The sequence below is a fragment of the Maniola jurtina genome, chromosome 11, assembly GCF_905333055.1.
Source record: "Maniola jurtina chromosome 11, ilManJurt1.1, whole genome shotgun sequence".
Lineage (NCBI taxonomy): Eukaryota > Metazoa > Arthropoda > Insecta > Lepidoptera > Nymphalidae > Maniola > Maniola jurtina.
The window spans coordinates 9,537,341-9,562,850 of record NC_060039.1 but is presented as its reverse complement, the minus strand read 5'-3'; the positions used below and the strand labels follow the sequence as shown (position 1 = coordinate 9,562,850).

The window sequence follows — 25,510 nt, the reverse complement described above, 5'->3', positions numbered from 1 at the left end:
CCCGGGGTTAAAAACTTCTCGCTAAAATGCGCGCACTACACGCGGCCCATACGGTCTTGTTACCGCGGACTGGCAGTAAAATCATCATACGACTGAAAAATTCCAGAAGGTCTAAAGCTTAGTTTAAAATCCATTCTACGATCAGCTGTAATTACTATAATCAATCCAATATAACACACAAAAGGTGAATTGCACTTTTCACGCTGATTGTACCAGAGATCAATAAATGCCGATAGAAATAGTTCCAAAAAAGTGCCGGCCTTTTTCCTCTGTACAGCTGCATTTTCCAGCTTTTTACAGGAAATTCAGGAATTCCTTTAAATACCTAGACTTACAATAGTTAAGATTGCAACTTGCAAAGCACCAACCCAGTTTATTATAGGTACCTACCTAACCCCGCGGTACCTAGACCTACCCCGTTTCAACGAACGAAATTCAAATGCGTGTGTTGTGCTTGCAGCGCTAGCTGGCTAACTTGCCTTTGTAAGCAAGGTTTACCGTTGGGCTAAGTAGATTTTAGAATTCTGTACCTCATAATGAAAATAAACGGAATTCATATAAGTAGGTAGGTAGGTACCTAAATAGGATCAATTTATAATCCATCCTTCCGTCCGTCTCTGTGTAAATGCCCTTTATTTCGGAAACGGCAAGTTAAAAGTTATATCTAGGTATTACTTAAGTTAAAAGCTGGTTTCTAGTAAAAAGATGTAGGATTTGCAAATTGTACACCTATTTACCTATTAAATTGTAAAACTCATTCCCTGCAATGATGATTATTATCATACTCGTTATTCATAACCTATTAGGTACTTCCCGATGACCTACAATCTTGAAATGATCGCGAAGGGATAGGTCCTAGGTCATCCTGTGCTGCAGAACCTGTGGCATAAGGTGAAGGGATAAATTTGAAAATTGCATAATCTGTTTTAGTGAAAGATAATATTACAAGTAGGTAGTAAGTACTAAGTGGATATGTTCTTAGTAACATCAATTACAATGAAACTGATATCATAAGTAATGAGTAGGTATCTAAATGACCTATTAATTATAAACTTATTAAGTAATAAGAATTATTATATTTTTAATTATATTTAGTAGTAATAACTTAATAATAATTAAGTATTACAATGTATAAGAGACTTTCCTTGTAATGGGTTTCCTTACAATTATCAGCTCTTCCTAGTTATAACGATCAAACCTTCGTATGCGAGTCGGAGTTCCGTACCATAGTACAACAAATAACACTTATAAAACGCACTTACTTAATTTTTTATTTTCATGGCGGCCATTTTTCTGTGAAAATTTCAAGTCTCCATCTATTACGGTTCACTAGATACAGCCGGACGGACGGACGGACTGACAGCGGAGGCTTAGTAATAGGGTTCCGTTGGCACGCTTCGGGTACGGATCCCACAGAGTACTTTGTAATACTGCTGCCTAACTAGCTAAAATCATCTTACATCCAGTTTCTATTTAAAACGACTTAGTATGACTTTTATTTAAAAAAAGAGTAGGTTCTGGAGTCGGTACTGAGCTGCACCAGAAACTGCCATTAGAACCTCTCTAGCGTTATTCGGGTCTTGTGAGGGCTTGCAGGCCTTGCATGTTTCGTCCATTCTGCAGCGATACTAGTGCCAATAAATAATTATTATTAGATATCTATTCGGTGCCTGAGCTTTTAATAGGTAATTTTCCTATTGTACGATCCAAGTAATACTTTAACCGTTATATGCTCAATCCAGGTCCCAGGATGTCGATTTGTTAGTCTCTCAAGGGATTTACCAATATCGATTTCTTATAAATTGATAGAACTAATATTTGTATATAAAATAAAACTTAACCTACGATTTAGATTCTACTTTATATTTAGGCAAATCAAGGTGTGGAAATCGACTCAATAGATACTCATTTAGGTAGGTATAGCAAACGGGAAAATATCATTGACGTATACAAAAAAGTTGTCGATTGTGTTTGGAGAGTGAAATCATAAAACGAAACTGGTTTAGATGCAGGTGCGCGGCGCGGGCGCAATGCTACTGCTATCTCCGCGGTGGAACGCGGTTTTAATAAAAATAATGAGATGCGTACACGCAGAGTTGCGGCGCACGAGTAGATAATATCTACTCGTGTGGTTGCGGGCTGCCTCCGCGTTGACGATTATAGCTACTCCACACAACATCAGTTCTATAGGTAGGTAATATTATTGCCCGCTACTTCATCCGCGTTTGCAAAATATGGATTTGAATATTTTTAACCCCCGACCCAAAAAGAGGGGTGTTATAAGTTTGACGTGTGTATCTGTGTATCTGTGTGTCTGTGTATCTGTGTATCTGTGTATCTGTGTATCTGTCTGTGGCATCGTAGCGCCTAAACGAATGAACCGATTTTAATTTAGTTTTTTTTGTTTGAAAGGTGGCTTGATCGAGAGTGTTCTTAGCTATAATCTAAAAAAATTGGTTCAGCCGTTTAAGAGTTATCAGCTCTTTTCTAGTTTTCTTGTAGAAAAGAAGGTTAGATAACCGTTAGGTTCATAATATTATGTCAATAGACAAATGTCAAGCTGTCAAGATGGACGTTGCCTAAATACATAATTATTTATTTGAAAATGATGTTTTGGAAAACTCAAATACTTTGGATCGTCGGGGGTGTTATAAATTTTTAATTTACACTTGTATATCCGTGTGATGGTTAAAAACCTGTAACTACCGGTACCTAACTAGTTACTTACGAATTACGATAGCAAAAAAATTAAAGTAGGTACCTACCCGTTATTTCGAAATACGAGTCCATATCTAAAAGAAGCTCATTATATAATTATTACATACGTACGTTGCATAGGTACGTTATTATTAATTTTTGTCTGGGCTTTCGGATCGGCGAACTGATTTTGACGGGACTTTCAAAAGCAGGTAGAGGATTATACAAGGAGAAGTAATCTAGGCTATTTTTATCCCAGAAATCCCAGAAATAATTTAGTTTTCCTGCGTAAAATATGAAAACTTTTTATACTTATTAGAGACAGTGTTCAAATTTCTAACTCTACCAAATAATATGTCCTAATTCCTAATAGGTAAGTACTTACGGAATGTCAATCCAATGACCCTGTGCTTCAGTGTACAGTGGGTTGATGCTAATGTTGGTATGAATCATTACTAGGGGATTAGGTACCTACTTTAACTAATTTGCTTTACAAAAATTAACTTATGAAGAGAACTTACTCGGTGTTGCGAGAGACGTTTCAGTTTTGGAATAGGTTCCTAAGTAATACCAAAAGCATCGATCGCGTCGTAAATATGCGTGAGCAAAGATCAACTCAGTACCGATTGCACGGCTAAGTTGCTAAAGTCATCAGATTTTCTTCTATGGGGCCGCTTGTCTTGTTGCTGGTACACACGCACATTTTCAGTTATTGAAAAATGCTTTGCGTGCGCCTTTTACAGTTGTTGGCTCATGCGGGTCGTTTCGTCGTATTCGATTAAAAGCTTTATCGATATACAACTTCAAATGCGGAAGCTTCGATTTTTATTTTATCAAGTGGTATATTAAGTGGTTAGTGATTCATCCATGCGTCCACCTGCTGGACCTAGGCCTTATGAAGAGCGCGCCACCACACATGTTCCTCAGACTTCTTCATATACCCATTGCTCGCCACCTATTTAAGGTCGTTGGTTCAGCGTGCTGGAGGCCTTCTCAGTCCCAAACTGCGCTTACTGTTGCTTGGTCCCCACTCCAGGACGCGTCTGCCCCAGTTATCAGTTCTGCCATAGACATGGCCTGCCCACTGCCACTTCAGCTTGTTAATTCTCTTGGTTTATGTCATTTACTTTGATTCTCAAACCCATATTCTCATTGAATCCTTCAGAGAAACGCCCAAGATAGCCCGCTCTATATTCCGATGAGGGCATGAAATGTGTGGACAGCCTTTTATCCACCACTTTTTTACTCTATCAGATCCGGATGGTCACCTCTGTAAGGCAATTTATCTACTTATCAACCAAATCTATGAGTCCAAACACACATAAATACCTGTGATTTAGCTACCTACTCGTATGTTGTTGGGTAGACCGCCGATTAGTCCTGGTTGCTGCATCAGGACTCAATATTACCATATTATTATTTAAAACTAGCTGATTCCCACTTATTCGTCCGTGTGGATTTAAGTTTTCCGAAATCCCGTGGGAACTCTTTGATTTTTCGGGATAAAAAGTAGCCTATGTGCTAATCCAGGATAATATCTACCTCAATTTCCATCCAAATCCGTACGGCCGTTTTTGCGTGATTGAGTAACAAACATCCAAACATCCACACTTTGACATTTATAATATTAGTAGGATTATTTATTAGGTACAGACTAATTCCTAATCGAGTTTAATCTAGAGAGATTAAACTCGATTAGAAATATTGAAAGAAAAATTTACCTCTAGGTATGTTTGCGATCCCTATACCGGCTGAGAAAAGAACTGATAAGTAATTTATAATCCTCAAACGGCCTTTTGATTTTCAAGCTATCTATCAGCATACACACTCGAAGCATTCCAACGACTGGATAGATTTTAATCAATGAGGTCAGAGCATCATGGGTCAGAGGTGTCTATCGATTCGTCTAAACTCTAAACTCTAAACCGTTCGATGGGTAAAGAGTAGTTTTTGTTTTTATACAACCAAAATCATCATCATCACCAACCGATAGACGTCTACTAACTGCTGAGCATACGTCTCTTAAATAGGGTCTTATAGGTAGGTATGTAGGTACGTAGGTAAGCCTACTGCTTATTTTTTTCACTAATCACCAGTTGTTTTCTGTTATCCATTGTGAACTTCCGTCCTCAGCTCCAAAGATCTTTCTCAATCAGATCTTTACCACTAACAAACGAACTTTTCATTAGCTTTTCATATACTGTAGCTAACTACTCGTACCTACAGTATTAGATAACTGATCACGAGTGATTTACCATTGTGGAGTTATCTCCCGGATTTCTTTTTATCGGTTCTTATTTGACTGATTAGGGATACCGCCTAAAAAGGACCTAGGTACTATATGAACTAGATATTTAAAAAAATAAGCTGTTGGATAGATAGTTTTTAAGTCTGCAATCACAGTAGTTATGCTAGCTTAAGGTAGTTTTCTAAATGGCTCATTGTAAATACTAGCCTGTTACTACCTACCTAAAATCAAGTATTATGTCTAAAATAGGTAGGAACTTTCATTTATCACTCATCAGTATGGAACCCTCAGCGTGCGAGTTGAACTATTTAGCACTTGGTTTTTTATTTAATTTTTTTGGGTGCTCAGTCTCCCAAAAGCGCCATATGCGTGGAAAGGGCTTTGGACTCGACTCGTGACATGTGGCGTCCGCGTTGCTTCTACGGTGTTCGTGTCACACATCCGCCATCCGGACTTTAAACTTAGATTTCTAAAAATTCCTCCAGTTCTAAAATTGTATACACTTTCCTACGATAAAAAGGGAAGTAGCGACCTTGAAGATCTAAAAAAAGAGTAGAATTAAACCCTGAGACTGAAAATACTTGACTAAATCAGCTCATAAGTATAATATTATGTAGTATAGCTCGATTAGTTTTAAGATACATTGTAGTGTTACAGTGACCTAATAAAAAAAGTTTTCTTTCTTTCTTTCAAATACTTAGTAGAGCTCTACCTACTTATTATATTCTGTGGTTTAACGCCTATAATATTATATACCTGTCTGTTAGTGTGTCTGTCTGTAGCATTTTAGCGCTTAAAGAGATGAACCAATCTGAAAGTGGTATTTTTTTTTTAACTTTATTACGATGGAAATTTATTTTACTGCTATTTACTTATAACTCAGTTTCTTCTTTTAAATACTTGTAATTTAAACTTTAACTACTTGTAATTTAAATGCGAAAGTAACTGTTTGTCTCTTTGTTACCTTTTCACGGCTCAGCTTGAACCGATCTTGACGCACAAAGGTAGTTCCTGGAGCCGGAGCCAACCAAACTACCAACCTATTTTATTCCAAAAAACCAATAAGTTTCGCCGTGATCTTTGTAAACGTGAGTCCTTGCGAAGACCAATCCGTGAATCCATGCGGACAAAGTGGCGATGCGGGCGTCAGCTGGCAAAAACATTATTGTAGATGTAGAACCACTGAGGTAGATAGATATACGTAGTATTATTAGTTCAATGTGTAGAACAGGTAAATTTTTGAGAGTCTATTGAATATAGAATAACAATTAAAATGGAGTAAGTATTGGGTATGAGAACTGCAGCGGCCGGTTGCAGGTAAAACTATCCCGTTTCATGTTACCTTAAGAATAAGATGAATGCAAACAGCAATGCATCGAGTAGGTGAGTGCGAAAGAGATGAATATTCTAGGTAGGCAAGTAGGCCATGGATGTGAAAGAGATAAGAGATTAATTAGATTATAAGGGTGAGAAGGATGGTGAACCGGGCACCGGCTGAGCAGGTAAACGAGTGCGCTTGCTTTGGATAGATGCAACGGCATGAATCTTTAATATCCTTATCCGAGCGAGATGCTTATTGCTGTTTTGGTGTTGAAATAGGTGGTATTATTAGCTAATAGCACAGCTAATAGATTTTGATAAGGTCAACGCCTAAGTCATGAACATCAAGTTCTTGTTTATTAGGGTTCCGTACCTCAAAATGAAAAATGGACCCCTTATAGGATCACTTTGAAGTCTGTCGATCTGCCTGTCAGTCTGTCTATCTGTCTGTCTGTCCGTCTGTCGTGTCTGTCAAGAAAATCTATAGGGTTCTTCCCGTTGAATCATGAAATTTGGCTGGTTGGTAGGTCTTATAACACAAGTAAAGGAAAAATTTTGATTAAATGAATTTGCGGTTACATCACAAAACAAAAAAATGTATTCATGAACAAAATAATCAGTATTTGCAAGTTAGATAACTATACCAAGTGGGGTATTATAATTATGAAAGGGCTTTACCTTTACATTCTAAAACAAATTGTTATTTATTTTTATGCACAATAGTTTTTAATTAATCGTGCAAAATGTGGAAAAAATACCCGAGTACGGAACCCTCGGAACCCCAAGTGCGAGTTGGTCGAGTCGCACTTGGTCGATTTTTTTAAATGACATTTACACCTCGGTCGGTACCCAGGTTGGTATTTTATTTAAATCTTCTATTTATTTGGTGTCTTTGAGTAGCCTAATGAACGATTAATAAAATAAATAACCATAAACTCACTTCTATTCTACCCACGTAAATACCTACTTAATAGGCTTATTAGTCTACCTAGGTACTGAACATGTACTTACTTAATAATTGTTGTTACACAAGTGTAAATTAAAAATTTATAACACCCCCGACAAGTGAAGGTTACAGTAACTAGAAAAGAGCTGATAACTTTCAAACGGCTGAACCAATTTTCTTGGATTATAGCTAAGAACACTCTCGACCAAGCCACCTTTCAAACAAAAAAACTAAATTAAAATCGGTTCATTAGTTTAGGAGCTACGATGCCATAGACAGATACACAGATACACACGTCAAACTTATAACACCCCTCTTTTTGGGTCGGGGGTTAAAAAGAGAATAGATGATTTTATTCCCAATCTAATCGTATTACGTTGCCTATCAGAAAAGCAAAACAAAAAAATTTCACAATTTTTAAATTGTAAACTACAGAATCCCGGCGTGTGAATCGGACTCGCGCTTGGATAGTTGTTTTTAAAGTTATTTATTGATATTCTTGTGGTTGTTTAAAATCACTTTCATTTTTTTCATTAAAACATAATTAAGTAAGTACATAATATTATACGTAATTTAAATCGTTAATTTGTGAAGATAATACACTCTAGAAAGAGCAATGAGAAAAACCGGCCAAGTGCGAGTCAGACTCGCGCAGACGACGGGTTCCATTAAGGGGACAGCAGAAATACATACTTTGCAACTCTCTATTATTGCAGTTTATGAGATATAGCCCGCTGACAGACAGATGGACAGACGGACGGACGGACGGAAAATCACATTCAATGTAGTTTTGTGATCACATTTCTGAACTGGCCGTTCTGAGAACCAATGACTGTATTTTGCTCATTGTCCTTTAATGTTTATGTATTTTGGTTTGATATTTATTTTGAACAAGTGTACCTAAATTAAAAATTTATAACAGCCCCGACAAGTGAAGGTTACAAGTAGAAAAGAGCTGATAACTTTCAATTGGCTGAACCGATTTTCTTGGACTATAGGTAAGAACATTCTCGATCAAGCCACCTTTAAAAAAAAACTAAATTAAAATCGGTTCTTTAGTTTAGGAGCTACGATGCCACAGACATACTCAGATACACACGTCAAACTTATAACACCCCTCTTTTGGGTGGGGGGTTAATAAAGAATAGATATAGTCTCGGCGGTGTCGACATGATAGCGTTTTGCTCGAGGACGCAGCCTAAGCTGCAATCCGAGACATTGTGAGGGCTCCCGCATGCTCCCACGCTCTCGCTCGGAGCCACTTGTAACGGTCGCTGGCTCCCTCATTGTCACCCGGAGCACGTGTGAGCCGGTGTTAACTAAGAACAAAGCCACATTACTGTGTGACGGAAACTCGAAGCTTTACATTTTGATACATAGGACGGTTTATATGTACCTACTCAACTACATGGATTATTACATGGTCTCCGCTGCGTAGTGCGTGCCGACACGCAGTGGAGACCAATCCATATTCAAGTTCATTAATATTCTACGGACTGAATTCTGTAGAAATAATAGTCAAAATCCGAACAGGTCTTGTCTGGAAAGATATCTAAAAAAAAACGAGTACATAAGGCGAATCGATTTTAGAATTTAATATGTACTTAAATGCAGAACCCTAGAGGTTGCAAGAACACCAGGACCACGATTTTCAGAAATGAAAGAACGACTAGAGAAAGAGACACAAACCTAAAAATTACCATTAAGTGCCTACTAAAGTAGTTTGTAGAGAAAGATGTCACCTATGGCGCCGACTATGGTGTTCCGAGACATCGCATCGGGCAAGTCTGTGTCGCCACGGCAGGCTGCGCACGCGACCTCGTGTCATTGACCGCCACGACGCGCATCTAACGTTCCGTTGCGTTGCCTCCAATTCTACTTAATATGTTATCATGGGCCCTAAGTATATGCCGTGATTTGTTCATCATATCGATAAACTGATGCCCTTTCTGTTTGAACTTTGAAAGAGCCTCGGCCGAATAGATACCTATATCTACTGATTTCACAAGCATCTCAAAGGCCTACACTGAAGTGTAAAATAAAATATATCAGCTATGTACCTACGTCTTATTATTATAATCTGGCTTCTACTGTTTTTTTTTTCATTAAGTAAACCTCAAAAACGAAATTAACTAAATGTGAATTCGATAGCTGTTAGAGCCTGAGGCCAAGATTGAAGATAACATTCTAAGATACCTGAGGCTCTTAGGAGCTTAGGTAGGGTGTTTGGTCTAGTTGCAACAACGTTGATGATATTATGTGCATATGAGTCATTGTTGCTGGTTAGCAACGTTAACCCAAATCGGTAACTGGATGGGTATCGTGTAATACCTTCACCGTTCCGCAGTGACTCCGAGAGCTCCATAACTTCTATAAGCCTTTGGTCACGCGTGTACTTGTTTATCCGGTTGTGGATGGCAATCGCTTCATATTACTTAAGTTACTACCTACCTACCTCCAGCCTGTCAATTCGGTTTACAATAAGGAAAAAAAATATGAAAATCTGGGAACAGATTAAGAAAATGTAGAGCCGGCACCAGACTAACCAAAAATTCAAAAGTAGATGGTATACCACCTGTTGTCGGTTCACAGAGGGTTTTTATTTTCATATCCGAAAGAAGGATAGACACGAGAAACGTGAATGAATCCACGTTAAGAAGTCTTTAGTGTCTAGGATCTTCTCAGCATGAGTCTGAAGCGGCATTACTTAGGGTTTTTAATCTTCATATTATTAGTTAATTAATACTCTCGTTTGCGAAGAAGAGATGAATGAGGTTTAGTAGAAAAATATTATGGAACGTGTGAATCTAAAACTCAAACGCGAAAGGGTTATGCAAGCTACCAAAGTAGGTAACGATGTGAGAAAAGCTAGGTTCCACATCAGTTCATCGAAAGGTGATCGCATAATAAAATACGAACCGCAAGGCCCGGGGAAGAGGCATAAAAACACATCGTCCGCCGCTGCGAATGAAAACCACGCTATGTGGAAAATCAGAAGTTTTCCAGAAGACTATAGGTAAACTTAATTTTTTGAAAAATTGCTCTACTCTTGAGATCAAAATAAAATAGATAAAAAGGTTATAGTCTCTTGGACAAACACTAAAGATGGCTTTCTGCATGCCAACTTACCTTTTAAAACTAAACAAAATGACATCATAACCGAAAATTCTAAAAAAATACAGAGTGGTTTTTGCATGCCCATATACAATGCATATTTGCAACAGTCAAATCGATCGATTTGACTGTTAGCTGAGTATTGAATTACCTGAGTATTGAAGAATTGCTGATGTCAACAGAGTTTTTGTTCATGTCAATTGCCAACATCTCTGCGTGCGGCTTTTTCAGTCCTTGTGATTAATCGGTACTTATGCGATCACCGTTTCAAAATTGTAAACGCCATCAGCGCAGCTTAATTGAAATGTCAAACTTATAACTGAGATCTGAGATTGCTGTAATGTTCTACTTATTTTTTACGAACTTTGTTATTACGTTTTTGTACGTTTTCTTTAAAAATAAAATCTGTAAGTACCTAAATGAAATAGTAACTACAAACCAAATGAAAAAAAAACCAGCCAAGTGCGAGTCAGACTCGCGCACTGAGGGTTCCGTACTCGGGTATTTTTTCCAACATTTTGCACGATAAATCAAAAACTATTATGTACATAAAAATAATTAAAAATTTGTTTTAGGATGTACAGGTAAAGCCCTTTCATATGATACCCCACTTGGTATAGTTATCTTATTTTGAAAATTGAAACGTATTTTTTTTTTTTTTTTAAATGATGTAACCACAAATTCGCGGTTTTCAGATTTATTCCTGTACTTGTGCTATAAGACCTACCTACGTACCTACCAAATTTCATGATTCTAGTTCAACGAGAAGTTCCCTATAGGTTTCTTGACAGACAGACAGACAGACAACAAAGTGATCCTATAAGGGTTCCGTTTTTCCTTTTGAGGTACGGAACCCTAAAAATTAGGTAGGTACCTTAAAACTTTGATACGTATTATCAGTTTTATGGTGTGTATTATACAACCTGCAAGAATTACGAAGTAGATATCTTGCCGATGGAGATGGAAAAATCAACGTGCATGAAAACTATCTTACGTAGATTTGAATAATATTATCATAAGATCTGCATTTGTGCTAGCAATTAAAACGAAAACATTTACCAGATGGTAAATTGTTTACGTTTTAAAAGTTAAAACATAATATTTGATAGTATTTGAATACTTACCAAAAGACAACCCGCCGAAATCGCACGCAGCTATACATCGATTCACGCAGCTTTTCAGTAACTCCGGAAAATGATTGTAACTTGTAACACTCTAGGATTGTGATTTTGTGCTTGTGACATAAATATAAGTCTATGGACATAATAATATATTTGGTCGCATACGGCGGATCGTAGAAAAAGCTGAGGCTCTAACGTCTCTATCTACTGACTCGTTTTTACGGTGCGTCCGATGCGCATGACATCTTCGGTTATTGCATTTTAGTACATTTTCGGTACCGAGAAAATGGTTCTCTTGAGGGTTTTGCGAAGAGAACTCACCGATAGGAAAACTATTGTAAAAATACATACATACATAGACTGCCAAAATCGTAATCCTTCCTTTTGGCTTTGCCGCAGTCGGGTAAAAAGACATCACTGCCATAAGTAATATAAGCAGATCAAGGATTACAGTAAAACCTCGTGCCTATAACAGCTGATCTGTATAGCTATTCGCAGTGACACATAAATAAAATAACTACGAAGCCGTACATTGCAAAGGTACTGTAGGTACGTGGTAAATAGTAGGACATGCATGAAAAAATATTTTACTACGCAAAGAGATTAGGTAGGTACTAAACTAGTTGTGTGGAGCCATATAAATTAACATTTACATTTACATTTTACAAACTATTTTTAAAATTGGATGATAAGTTCCGGACATTAGGGTCCGGAGTCATTAGGAGATCTACATCCACAAACTTTACCTCTTTAGGTCGAGCTTCAAAAACATATATCCAGCTTTTAAGGCAGAATGGTCTCTGAATGAGCCTAACGTCCTTTTGTATCAGCCTTGCTTCGTCCCAATATGGTCCCAATGCCATCGTACTTCCGTTGCAAACTTTAGTCTTGCGGTAGTAAGTGCTTACTATTATTGTAATAGTATTATAACATATTCAATATCAATTCTTATTTCTGATACATTCGGTGTTGAGTTTGCGAACGCAACATGAAAAGCATGAGTCGGCTAAAGGTTCTCCGAAACCTACGTCTGAGTTACTAAGTCGCGCCTTAAGAAGTTTTATTTTAATTTCTTTTAATTGTTTCAGTAATTGGTCATGTCTGGAGCGAGGATGAGCAACACGACGCGCGAGAAGGCGACGACGTGACGATGCAGTGCCGGTTCGCGCTGGATCCTCTCCCTGGAGAGTCGCTCACCTACTACTGGGTGAGGAGCACTGCTTCGGGCCACGACAACGTCGCTATTGGCAACCTCCCCTTGGAAACCAATTACCAGTGAGTATTTTAGCGTTTAAACTATCGATATCGTGAGTGGTATCCATTATAAGTATAATATAATACGAGTATATCTCCGACGGCTGAACTCACGTAATTAGTTGAGCAAGCTCGACTAGTTTCGAATCCGTCCGGGTTCTTTTTCAATGGCTGCGACACGCAAGGCACGCTGCGTTGTGAGGGGATCATCTCCCGATACATCGATGTGTTCCTCGTTTAATCTCGTATAGGTATCGTTATTATTAAAGTAACGAATATGAGCTCAGATAGACGAATTCAGAACACTTATATAAAACTAGCTGATGCCCGCAGCTTCGCCCGCGCGGATTGGTCAGATCCCCTGCAGCATCAGGATTGAGGAGTTGGACTCCAAATTTTTTATGAAACAATGTCGCAAAGTTCCTCTATTGATTAAAAAAGAAATGACGCAAATCGGTTCAGAAATCTCGGAGATTTCGGTGTACATAGGTAGAAAAACACAACTCTCTTTTTGAAATTCGGTTAAAAAAGTAGCCTATGTTACGCCCTGGTCAATCCTCTACTTGCCTGTGAAAGTCCCGTCAAAATCGGTTCAGCCGTTCCAAAGATTAGCCTTTTCAAACAGACAGACAGACAGAGACAAAAATTTTAAAAACGTGTGATTCAGTTATGGTATCGTTCAAATAACCATATGAGCTTAATATGAGGTAGTTATTTCGAAATTACAGACAGACACTCCAATTTTATTTATTAGTAAGTATAGATGGCGTCACGAACTGTATATAAATCACCTGATTCTACGTCAGACTTACTTGCGAGCATGATGTAAGAAAATGATTGTTGATGTTTTTATGGTATTTTAAAGCCGTGTCCTACTGCAGTATATTTGAATAAACTGCAGAACTTACGATAGAATTTCCATTTTGCACATTTCGCAGGATCCTGTACGCACCATCGGAAGGTCGTTTCGACTTAATGGTGTCGAATGTCACATACGAGCGGGACAACGGTCGGTTCGAGTGCCGGGTGAAAGCGGGAGGGTCGGGCCGCACTCTGCACTCGCAGGGACACAACCTTGTGGTGCTGACGCAGCCGCAGCCTCCAGTGTTGAACACAGGGACGCAGACGCAAGCACAGGAAGGCAGACAACTCAATTTGACTTGCTCAAGTACGGGCGGGTCACCTAGTCCTACGATACAGTAAGTCCCGTCACGTCAATCAAGTCTTGTAGTATGTAGATCACTAGGTAAAGCAACCAGAAAATACCTATTTAAGCTGGCTACTGATATGTCGCAGGACAAACATAATAGACAGCATACATATACATACCTACTTAATAATGCTCGACATTGCGCCCACATTTTCGAATTCGCTGAAAATCCTTCTTAGAGACTTAGAAAAGCCACCCTGTCTTGCTATGTCTCCAAGTTGTATGTATACAAACAAAGACTTTCATTTAGGAATAAGGGTCTTTGTAAATAAAATTAATCAAAACCTCACTGGTAGGTATTTACTACATGTCGACTCTTATAATCCTACTAAAACGTAGGTAAAAGTAAAAAGTCTTCATGAGTGCCGTTTTTTGCATCAGGTGGTTTCGCGATGGATCCATACATCCTATGGAGGCGGCGATGGTGGTTGGGAAGACGCGTGTGGAACCTACAGTAGCAATACTGACTCTAGAACCGAATCGGGACGACGACGGAGCCACATTTCGTTGCGTTGTGCGAAACCGCGCGATGCGTGAAGGACAGCAGCTGGAAGCAACCGTGGGGCTAAGCGTTAACTGTAAGTATATTTTCGCTTTGAAAAATCAGGTTTTTCGTTTTAGTCAGGTTAGGTCCAGTATTCTGTGACAGTACAACTAGGTAATTATGTTCTTTAGGTTAGATATAAGTTGTGGTTGAAGCAATGCAGACGCGTATTGGTCATAATATTTTGGACGAAAGCTATAGTTGGTAGTCGTTGTTATCCATCTCACAGCCTAATTAGGTTAGAACTGAGAAGACTGTCGTAATTTATATAACTCAACAAAAACTTAATCGTGGCTTACATTTTGTCTTGTTTATAAAATAAATAAATAGAGGGGCGTCCGAACAAAAACTGATAAATTACATTCATCCTTTTGAACTATGGTTTTTTTCGAACCTATTTAGTAATATCTTTAACCATCATAAGTTGAACTTGTCGAAAAATCCAGTCCACCAATTAAATTAGTAAGTGGAAATTTCGTAAGTGATTGGTCGGTTTTTTTTCTGAATCATTTATGAGTAATTCTTGGTTCTTATTAACAGAAAGTTGCGCCTACGCAATTAGGTAATAAGTTGTGTTTGTAATAAAACAGTTCTGCATTAAAGCATTTCACACGGGACGAAGGCGCGCGAATGCATAACCACGGCGCGGTTATGCATTCGCGCATTCATACAGTTCCTTGTATTTATGAAGTACAACTTGTAGTAGCCACTAGCCACGTTGGACACTTTCGATCGCGAGTTGTGGTGTTTCAAGTTTATGGTTCCACTAATTAAGCTCGTCTATAAATCGATAGCTGTTTGGAACCACTTTCTAATAACATTCTCTTTAACGCCTATTTTTAATGTGTGGTTTGCGTTAGATAGGCACAATTATAGACACAATTTATCACGCAGTCTTACCAAACAATCTACATAAGTACCTACCTTCTGAGTGCGTAATTTCAGCTCACCAATCAAGAGTATTCAATTCGCTGACATAAATTTCCATCACAATTAGTTATGAAGAAACTTTATAAATACTATGAGCGCTAATGCTATTTTCATGTAAGCAGAAAGTCTCAAGTCTGGTGCTATCAAAATTATTGTTGACCTAAATTTATATATTGGCTTTCGTTTCGCATCCATGCTAACTTCATTTTATTTTTACCACTTGTTTAGCAAAAATTCAAGTTTTAATTTAGGATTCCACTGTCCGCGGTCACTGAATAACCCAGGAGAGGGTGATAAGAAAATCTGTAGAATCACCCACTACATATTTGATCAATAGACCGAAACAATGTTTAGGACTCAGGTAATCTGTAGATTAAACAGATAAAATCCGCTAGCGCACATTAGCGGTAATATTTATTATTTAGTACACACTACACTTTCTATAAAAAACAGTTCATTATATTGATATTCAAAGGATAATAATTGTTACCATCTTTTGTTGGTTGATTTTTGCAATGTTGTAAAATGTGTATTGTGTGCACGTGTTGGACCTCCTCAGCTGGACATATAAAACACAATAGATGAGCGGCCTCTAGGTCTATTAAAATTATAAAACACTACCTAATATTCGGCATGCGGTACAGTGAGACTCGCGCGCTACCTATTGAACGTTGAAGATACTGTCAGAAACCTTCACTCATGTAGGTATATGTATAAGTAATAAATAGTAACGAGCAGACAGACAAGATAATATTATTTCCGAGGATTTTAAACGGCACATCATCAAAGCGAATGAGTGAACCGCACATGCCCACATAGCTATAAAGATATATAAAAGGCGTGCATTTCTTTAACCGTGGCTTTTCTGAAGGAGTCTTTGTGAGGTATTTGCTTTCCTCGCCGCAAATGGAGCGCGGACAAAACTTCTCATTTCACTTCACGGCCTGTACCACGCTATCCTAATTTGCTATTCTAAACTTTAAACTCAAAAAAATAGTTTACTTTATTTTAGGTAGGTAGACAGTTTTTGTTGAAAATCCATACTTCTATATTCATATCTATACTAATATTATAAAGAGGAAAGATTCGTTTGTTTGTTTGTAATCGATAAACTCTGAAACCAATGAACCGATTTTACTAATTCTTTCACAGTAGAAAGCTACTTTATTCGGAAGTAACCTATGCTATAAATTACATGTATGTACCGCGGACGAAGTCGTGGATAAAAGCTAGCTACTGTTACTCCATACTAATATAAATTATGTGTGTCTGTCTGTCTGTCTGCTAGCTTTTCACGGCCCAACAGTTTAACGAATTTTGATGTAATTTAGTACACAGTTAGCTTACACCCCGGGGAAGGACAAAAGCTTATAGGCTTAAAGGCTTTTTATCCCGGAAAATCAAAGTTTCCACGGGATTCTTAAAAGCCTATCAGTTCAACCGATTTGGAAAATCAAAGAGTTTCCACGGGATTCTTAAAGTCCTATCAGTTCAACCGATTTACATGAAAGGCACAGAGTAGCTTGCACCCCAGAAACTAGCACATAAACATTTATCCCGTTAAATCAAAGAGTTCAATCAAAGAAATCCAAGCGGACAACGTCGCAGGCATCGTCCAGTATTTCATAAATGTAAAAGCGTGTACTATCTGTCTGTCTTCTTTAAAACAAAAATTTACTTATGTAGACAACTAGGTATTAACTAAGTAAATTGATTTCTTCATGCTCCGTGCGCTTGACGGTTGAACACTGCATTCTTTAAATAACTTTCGTACAGAGCGGATTCAGACAAATCACTTGGTACAAAATATCTTAGGATGAAAGTTGTTCTGCTTTAAATAAATTGGCTCAAATATAGCTTGTATACGCGTTTACTGTATAAATAGGGTAGTTTATTTATCAAACATCAATAAAACGGCGCCCGCAGACTATCCGTGTTTTAATCTGAATAAGTTATAGGTAGGTAGGTACATACAACTTTTCATTTCCTTCCATCAGCCTGTATGCTTCTACTGCTGGGCATAGGCCTTTCCAAGAGCACGCCACCAAACACATACAACTTACGAGTACAAGTAGATAAATATAAGTTGGCAGTTACTTGCCTGGTGAAATGTTGCAAATGATAGTAAAAACCTAAAAACATTTAATATTAAAGTAGGTACTGTACTAAAAACTGCATTGAAATAAACTACGAAGCTCAGAGTTAAAAGCGCGCTGAAGACATATAGTACGCGGAATGCGACTTTGTTTTATGGTTATTTGAAGAAGAAAAGAGATTTTCTTACATAAACTAGTGCATGTTACTAAAACCGCTTCCTGTTATTTGTACACGTGATCAGGGAGATGGGTTTCATAATATAACTGACCTAATATTGCAATAAATATTTATCTCTTGCATTTCTGACTTCCTGTCGGATCACCGGTGAACAACCGCCAGATGCCTGTAATATTTTGTAATTGGGTGACCTGAATGAAATGATGAACCAAGAAGAGTGCTGCTGATTCTAAATCGGACACGTATTGTAAACAGTGTTTTGAGCGAAGCATGTATGGAGAACTCCTGCATTTCCTGTTTAAGACTCGTGTAATTTCGTTTATCGATATAACCTAAAGTTTTCTTCCTGATTGTAATTAGGTTCTATTCACTCATTCTGGGAAAACATACGCCTTGCTAGATATGTCATCACCGAATTCAGAGAAACGAAGCACTCTGCTATGGAAAAACTCCCGAAAAACTGGATTTTGCTATGAACCATGATATTTTCCGTATAGTTTTTGCACGGTGTAACTTTAGCCTAGCGTACAAAAAGCGATATAGCTTTAGATATCAGTTTAGAAATATCCAAACATATTTTGTTTATTTAGAACAACAATATCTAGTTTTAAAACAAAAATCCTGCTTTCCAGGTTTTAAGAGATTGTGAAGAGAGAACTTTTTTTATAACATCCTACTAGGTTTTTCCCAGCATGAGTTGCAATGCCTTTTTGCGCATACTTTACCTACCTACTTGCACTTGCTACTTACGCGATATACTGAATGGCGCCTATAGGAATGCTAAATGGGATAAACAAACAAACATACTCGTAGTAGGATTAATTTTATATAAATGTATAAAGGATTTTTTTTCTTTACTTCGCGGACAGTTCGTTTTCTTCAAATAAGGTTAAATGCCATCGTGCAAGCGATGGTTCGGAGTGAAACAGCGTGGAGTGCCGCTGCCTCCTTTTGCGAGGAGGTGATGTCTGCAAAAGAGGCGGCGGAACGTGAGAGGGAAATTTTGATGGTGGATCCCTCTCACAGGAGACGCAGCGGGCGCCGAAGGGCGAATGATGACCTCCGGCCTCCATGAGTTGCCGACCTGCGGTTGACGGGCGTAAGGGGCGTTCGTCAGCCGATACATAACCAGGTCAGGAGGTAGCGCGCCGTGTTCCGGGTGCGCTTCTGAGACGGAGCTGGTAGCAGCCAGCCTAGCGAAGGGACCCGTCCGCTTGGCGGCGGGTCAAGTCCTGGCGGGAGTGCGGTGAATACTACATTAGTGATACCCGCGCAACCGCCAGTCCGTTGAGGAACAAACACAGGTTTTAGTGGGTGCAAGCCCCACATAACCCCTCCGTTTCCCCTGACGGAAGGGTATGCGTTAGGCATTTCCTGTGTATAAAAAAAAAAAAAAAAAAAAAAAAAAAAAAAAAAAAAAAAAAAAAAAAAAAAAAAAAAAAGGATGAAAAATATGCCGTTGCTTCACTTCGTAACATACAGTATTTATTTTGTAATAGAAGCATAATTTGTTTGTTAGCTCGAATTGAAATGTAAGCTACTGGAAGATATGTTTATTTAAAAGAATTTAACATCCAAAGATTCTAATGTTTAAAAATAAAACGATTAGAATAAACAAATATAAGTACTCCTGAATAGCTTCTTCCTTGAACAGTAAGATTAGAGACGAGCTTTTTAGACAAAGCTTTTCGTCGACGCAGAATGAAAGAATTACCTACTAAGTATAAGTACCTCCTTACTAAGCATATTTTTGTCCTCAGATTTTCCACGCGTTGAAGTTGGTCCAGAGAATCCCCTACGAGTAGAAATCGATTTAACTGCAGAAATGGTGTGTAAAGTAGACGCTAAGCCTAAAGTTAGCACTGTTAGATGGACACGAGATGGAAAATACATTTCCAATTCATTTAATCATATCATCCAAGGAGTAACCGTGCAGGATGCGGGCAAGTACATATGCAGCGCTGACAATGGGCTCGGTCATCCGGGTGAAAACGAGATATTCTTAGATGTCCTCTATCCGCCTAGTGTTACTGTAGACTCTAAAACCTACGAAGCGGAGGAAGGGGGCACTGTAGAAATTCGATGTGATGTTTCATCTAACCCTGATCCTATATCTGTCGAGTGGACAAGAGAAGGAAGAACCGATTTCCGTCAGAAAGGAAACACTTTATTACTGACAAGAGTAAACGCTGATATGGCAGGGACTTACGTCTGCCGAGCTATAAATATTATATCACCCAGCAGCGGTAACAAAGCAGAACGGACTGGCTCTGCCTCCGTAGCTGTACTCGTGCGACATAAACCTGGCCGAGCTTACATTAGCCCCGATCATCCGATAGCTCAGGAAGGCGCAGGAGTAGTGTTAACGTGCAGTGCCAAACCGCCTGGCTGGCCTGTCCCTCAGTACCGCTGGTTCCGCGAGATCGAAACTGGCGATATAAAGTCTTCCGTCCTCGCTACAGGCAATAAATATACCATACCCAGTGCACATCTAGGTAGCGAAGGAGTGTATCACTGTCAGGCCACGAATGAACTAGGTCACAGCGAACTTGCTACAGTAAATCTGGAAGTATACCAACCCCCTCGTTTCCAATCTAAATTACAACCCCACGTTATTAAGAATTCTGGCGAGAGAAATTATTCGCTGACTTGTGTCGCACTCGGCAAACCCCTACCCAATGTAAAATGGTACAAGAATAATGCCGAAATTCACCCTGATGCTAATTTATACGAAGTTAAAACAGAAATAAATGAAAGTAGAAATGCAGTGTATAATATACAAAGTGTACTCAGATTTCATGGAAAAGCTCGACCGAACGGCGATGACTTGTTGCCTGCAGACAGAGGTGTATACTCTTGCTCATTTGAAAATGAAGTTAAAAAAGTAGAGTCGTCCATGCAGTTACGAATCGAACGTAAGTTTAAAATTACTTTCATTAAATAACAATTTTTTTATATATCATTAATAACTATAGCAGTCTGTATAGAACAATAGGAATGGATAGTACGAATTTTTGTGTATAATAATTTTTGTTAACTTACAGATGAACCCATATCAATCGGTCAGCAAAAGAAAGTGGCGTATGACCTAATGGAAAACGCAGAAATATCATGCAGGGTTCAGGCCTACCCTAAACCGGAATTCCAATGGTTCTACAGCTCCAACCCGGCACCACTGCACATGTCCTCAGATGGACATTACGAAATTATAACGACGACTGATGAGAACGATTCATATTTGAGCGTTTTAGTGATTAGGAACGTTAAAGCGCAAGATTACGGAGATTATTATTGTAAAGTGAAGAATTCACTGGGAAACATTCGTCCACAAATAAGGTTACAACCAAAAGGTGCTCCAGAACCGCCAAAGAATTTAGCTACGCAGAAAGTTGATGCAACTTACGTCACTTTAAAATGGGAAGAAGGTTTTAATGGTGGGTTATCGAACACAAAATATTTTGTGCTGTTTCGCCGAGTTAGAAACCCAGTGGGAGGGGAACATTGTACAGCGGATCGAGCTGATGAATTTGACTGGAAAGAATACGATTGCGGACGTTCCAATCCTTGCAATGTCACCCGTCTTGAGCAGCACAACTCTTACTATTTCAAGGTATTTATATAAAACTTCTATTACAGTTTTTTTTACACTAGTATTTGCCAGTTATTGTTACTTATGCTTCCGCTTTTATTTGGTCATACCATTCATGTCAAATGATGTTAAATCATGTTCATGTTATTCATGTTAAATGACCTTTTTTTAATTTGCTCTCCATTTCATCAATGCTTTAGAGATCACAAAAATTATTTGAAATCTTTTTCCTTAATGCTACCAGTTCGTGACATATATCTTCAAGGTAATTCTGAGTATTTATATTATTGCTTCTCGTAGCATTGCTTTCAGTGCTGCTAGTTCATCTTTAGTTTCTGACTAAAATCTTTTATCAAAAGTCAAAATCACTTGTAGTATTATATGGATCTTGCTGTAAATAACCACCAGATCTATTGGTTTTGTGTAGTGTTTCTGTCTTAGTAGTTATTTAGATGAATGAATTTCCTTGGAGCATTTGGTTATCTGTATCAAAATCATCAATCAAAAATCTGTGTATAACCAGATTTTGAATATACCTACGATTTATTGTATAATCATCCGCAATTTTAGGTGAAAGCAGTAAATACAAAGGGGCAAAGCAATTATTCAAACGAGTTATCGGTGACGACTAAAGTGGATAAGATCTTGCCGCCGGAACATGTGACGTATAACCCGAGCTCGACTTTGATAAGCTTCAGCGTTGGAGCTACTTGTCTTCCACTTGTTGCAGTGGTCGAGGGAGTCGGCCAGGGAGGGCCTGATGGATGGCAGGTAGGCTGAAATCATTACATTATGGTTAAAGAACTTTATTCTCACTAAGAATTTTACAAATTCACTTACATGAGAAAGAAACAAATTGAAAAGTAACTTATTCATTTAACGTTGCGATTATATAAAACAAAGTGGGTAGAAATGTATTATAAAGTAAACAAGTCGGTCGAGTGCGCCGATTGCGTGGACAAAACATGGATCATTAGAGACTAGATACGGCTTGGCACTTCAGGGTAAGTACAGTTAGTATGTTATGTACCTATGTGTATGGCATGTAAAAGGTAAGTATAGGGGTTATAGTATGTAAATGTACACATATATGTATGTTTATATATGTTAATTTGTATCTATTTCATTTTCATTTTTATAGTCGTGCATGTGAATTTAGTATTAATAGTAATAATAATATTATATGTATAGATTATATTTATTTATTTATAAATTATAAATATATAATGGTGTCAAAGACTCATTACGCAGTTGACTAGTCGCCCAGCAACTCTGTTGACGGTGACCGTTAGAATCCGTAATTTATGTATATGGAAGTCGTCGTGTCTATACGCACGGAGTCGCCGCAACTCCGTGCGTAATGACTCGGCAACTTCCATACAAATCACAGAATCTAACAGTTGCAGTCGACCGAGCTGCTGGGCAACTAGTCAACCGTGCGTAAAGGCTCTAAGGTTGATATCTATAGAGTGCACTTTGAAGTTGCTCAGACTTAAGACACCGCTAAAACCAGACAGCGTTATATTATCTATCTCGTTTTAACTGATACTTAAGTCTTAGCAACTTAAAGTGCGCTCTATAGATTTAAACCTAAGAGTTTGTAAGGTTCTCTTAAACTAGGTTGCCTGATTACAGCTGATTATCATATATAACTTGTTTATAGGTGGTGGAAACAATACCTTTGCGTTTGTCCGGCGTGGGATCCGTGATGCAAGAAGCGACTTTAGACCCGCCCAACCGCGGACAGGATTCGATGGATTACGTCCGCCAATATCCTCGGATGAGAGTCAAACTTTGCTTGAAGACTAACCACAACGTTTGCAGCGAAGACGTTGTAGCTGATAGTAAGTGTAACTTATTCAAAAGAGTTACATACCAATCAGTGGGCAGTTTTACAAAATGCACTAGTAAAGTCATTTTGAAACGGGGGTTTGCACTTGAATCATGACATGCTCAGCATCTCCAAGTTCGAAAACTTGAATTTTTGACCAGAATTGCAAAATATTAATAGCAGTCAATACTTTGATACTACTACCCCACCTTTGGCAGGGCAACGAGCTTTTTCAATTGAACTTATTGTATAAAGTGCTTTAGTAACGGTGATAACCTGTGGTTAAAACGTCGGCTTCCTTTCCGAGGAGTCCGGGGTTCGATTTCGGCTACGCACTTCTAACTTTTCAGAGTTATGTGCGTTTTAAGCAATTAAATACTTACTTTAACAGTGAAGGAAAACAACGTGGCGGACTATTGCTAAACCCCTTTTCATTCTGAGGAAATCCATGCTCAAAAGTGGGTCGGTAATAGGTCAATAATGACAAAGTACTTTTAATAAATCATAATAATTTACTTATTTCTACACCATATTTAATAGTTTTTTTTATTCACAGTTGGCACATCATATACAAAGGAAGCCGTAGCTCTAACGACTGCTACCGTCGTAGCTATAATAGTCTCATGCCTCGTCTTTCTCTTGTTCCTGAGTCTCCTATTTATATTCTGTCGCTGCAAGCGCAACGAGAACAAGAAGGAAACCACCAAAGATTATGAAATGGATTCAATGAGATCGCCTATGGGATCGCCTCAGAATCAGGCACCTCCGCCTTATTATCCTAGTACGGGGATGGAAAATAAAGCACTTGAAAACTCTATGGATATACCTTTGTCTATGGACGATTCCAAGAACGCTGTGTATGCAACCCAAGGCGGGTATGGATACCATATGGCACCGCATACGCAAACACATCCTGGCCAGAACCTGTCTAATACTGATTGTAAGTACAGTGGATATTTTGTCATATACTTTCTAACCATTTGCATTGGTCCAAGTTGCATTTCAAAAATTGGTGTTACTATGACAGTATGCAATCTTTAAATTAAATTGAGAGGTGTAAACGTAATGCTAACGTCTCCGGCTCATCTCCGTCTATCGTTCAAAAAACCTTTACAGTAGTACAGAGTAGACTTTACATACAATCAAATGATCCAAAGCGTTTATAAAAACTTTACGTGTAATAATAGCTAGTTTAAAGTTTAAATAGATAGTAATTTTTTATTTACTTCACATAATTTGGGTAAGTATATAGTTGATTTACTAGAATTGCATGAAATAAATTCAATTTCAAATTATTTAGATTGAACGAAAAAAGATGTAAGTATTAACAATTATAACTTTCTTCTCATGCACGCACAAAGGACTAACCAGTAGTGACAGCGTAGACGGTAACCCTATATCAACAATAACTGTCCTTATGCATACCGAATTAGAGAATTCCACCCGTAAACAAATTCCTAAAGTGCCATTTCCTATAGGGGTGAACATGGGATACATAGAGAACAGTTACGCGAACAGCAACAACGGCGGCAGCGTCAACTCGCAAGACTCCCTGTGGCAGATGAAGATGACGGCTGCCGGCAACCCGCCCGGGATACCTTCCCACCAAATGATTGACCGACAGAGCAATTATGGGTAAGATGAATTTTTCACGTCAATCGCAGCTTATTAAACACTGTTTACTTAGGTAAAATTTGCGATAGAATGTACTGCTTTATACCTTTGTTATATTATGTGCCATACTTTCTGACGATAACTTACCATCGCACCTACTCATTCAATTAAAAAAAACGGGCATGTGCTAAAAATGTGCTTAAATTGTTTCGCTGCCCGCGAAATTCTAATTTAATTTGGTTTTTTGCAATTTGTAAATTAATACCCCCTGTCATTTTAATTTAGATAGATAGATAGATAGATAGAACACTTTATTGCACACAAAAACACATGTAAAGGAACACAACACAGAAAGAAGAAAACAGAAAAAACAATGTGTACAAAGGTTATTGCCTTAGTTTAGTTAAGAGATTGTACACATCAGAGACCAGAGTTGCCACAGTGGCTATCAAGGGGTTCGGCATGCGATGACGCGGTGTTTCGTTTAGGTACGATCCGATCACGCACGGAGGGTACGGGACCATCGACGACTACGCGCCGTACCCGCCGCTGCCGCACGGCGCGCACGTGCCCGCGCCGGACTACGGCATGCGCACGTCGCAGAACCCCTCGCGGCAGGACTACTGCTCCGACCCCTACGCGTCCGTGCACAAACCGAAGAAACGCATGGATCAGCATATCGGTAAGATTATTTCTTTTTCGTCCTAGCGTATTCCCGATTCATAACTGGGGTCTGATATTTTCCATCGGGTATTGCCATCTGCCCACTACCTCGATCCCTCTGTCTAAACCGTAACGACAAACAAGAAGAGTGCATT

At 38.5% G+C, this 25,510-nt stretch overlaps 1 protein-coding gene across 2 annotated transcripts in view; it reads left to right on the top strand.

Moving 5' to 3' along the window:
* The window catches only part of LOC123869628 (hemicentin-2-like), a 42,645-nt gene that overhangs the window by 1,898 nt on the left and 15,237 nt on the right, over nt 1–25,510 (top strand). For both annotated transcript variants that reach the window (XR_006796932.1, XM_045912610.1), the window contains exons 2-11: nt 12,535–12,721; nt 13,639–13,899; nt 14,292–14,488; nt 19,419–20,573; nt 20,703–21,268; nt 21,818–22,018; nt 22,911–23,091; nt 23,635–24,018; nt 24,557–24,713; nt 25,181–25,374. Coding sequence is in view for 1 of the 2 variants with exons in the window: in XM_045912610.1 (XP_045768566.1) it covers nt 12,535–12,721; nt 13,639–13,899; nt 14,292–14,488; nt 19,419–20,573; nt 20,703–21,268; nt 21,818–22,018; nt 22,911–23,091; nt 23,635–24,018; nt 24,557–24,713; nt 25,181–25,374 (3,483 nt within the window). In the remaining variant the exon portion in view is untranslated. The remainder of the gene's footprint in view (nt 1–12,534; nt 12,722–13,638; nt 13,900–14,291; nt 14,489–19,418; nt 20,574–20,702; nt 21,269–21,817; nt 22,019–22,910; nt 23,092–23,634; nt 24,019–24,556; nt 24,714–25,180; nt 25,375–25,510) is intronic.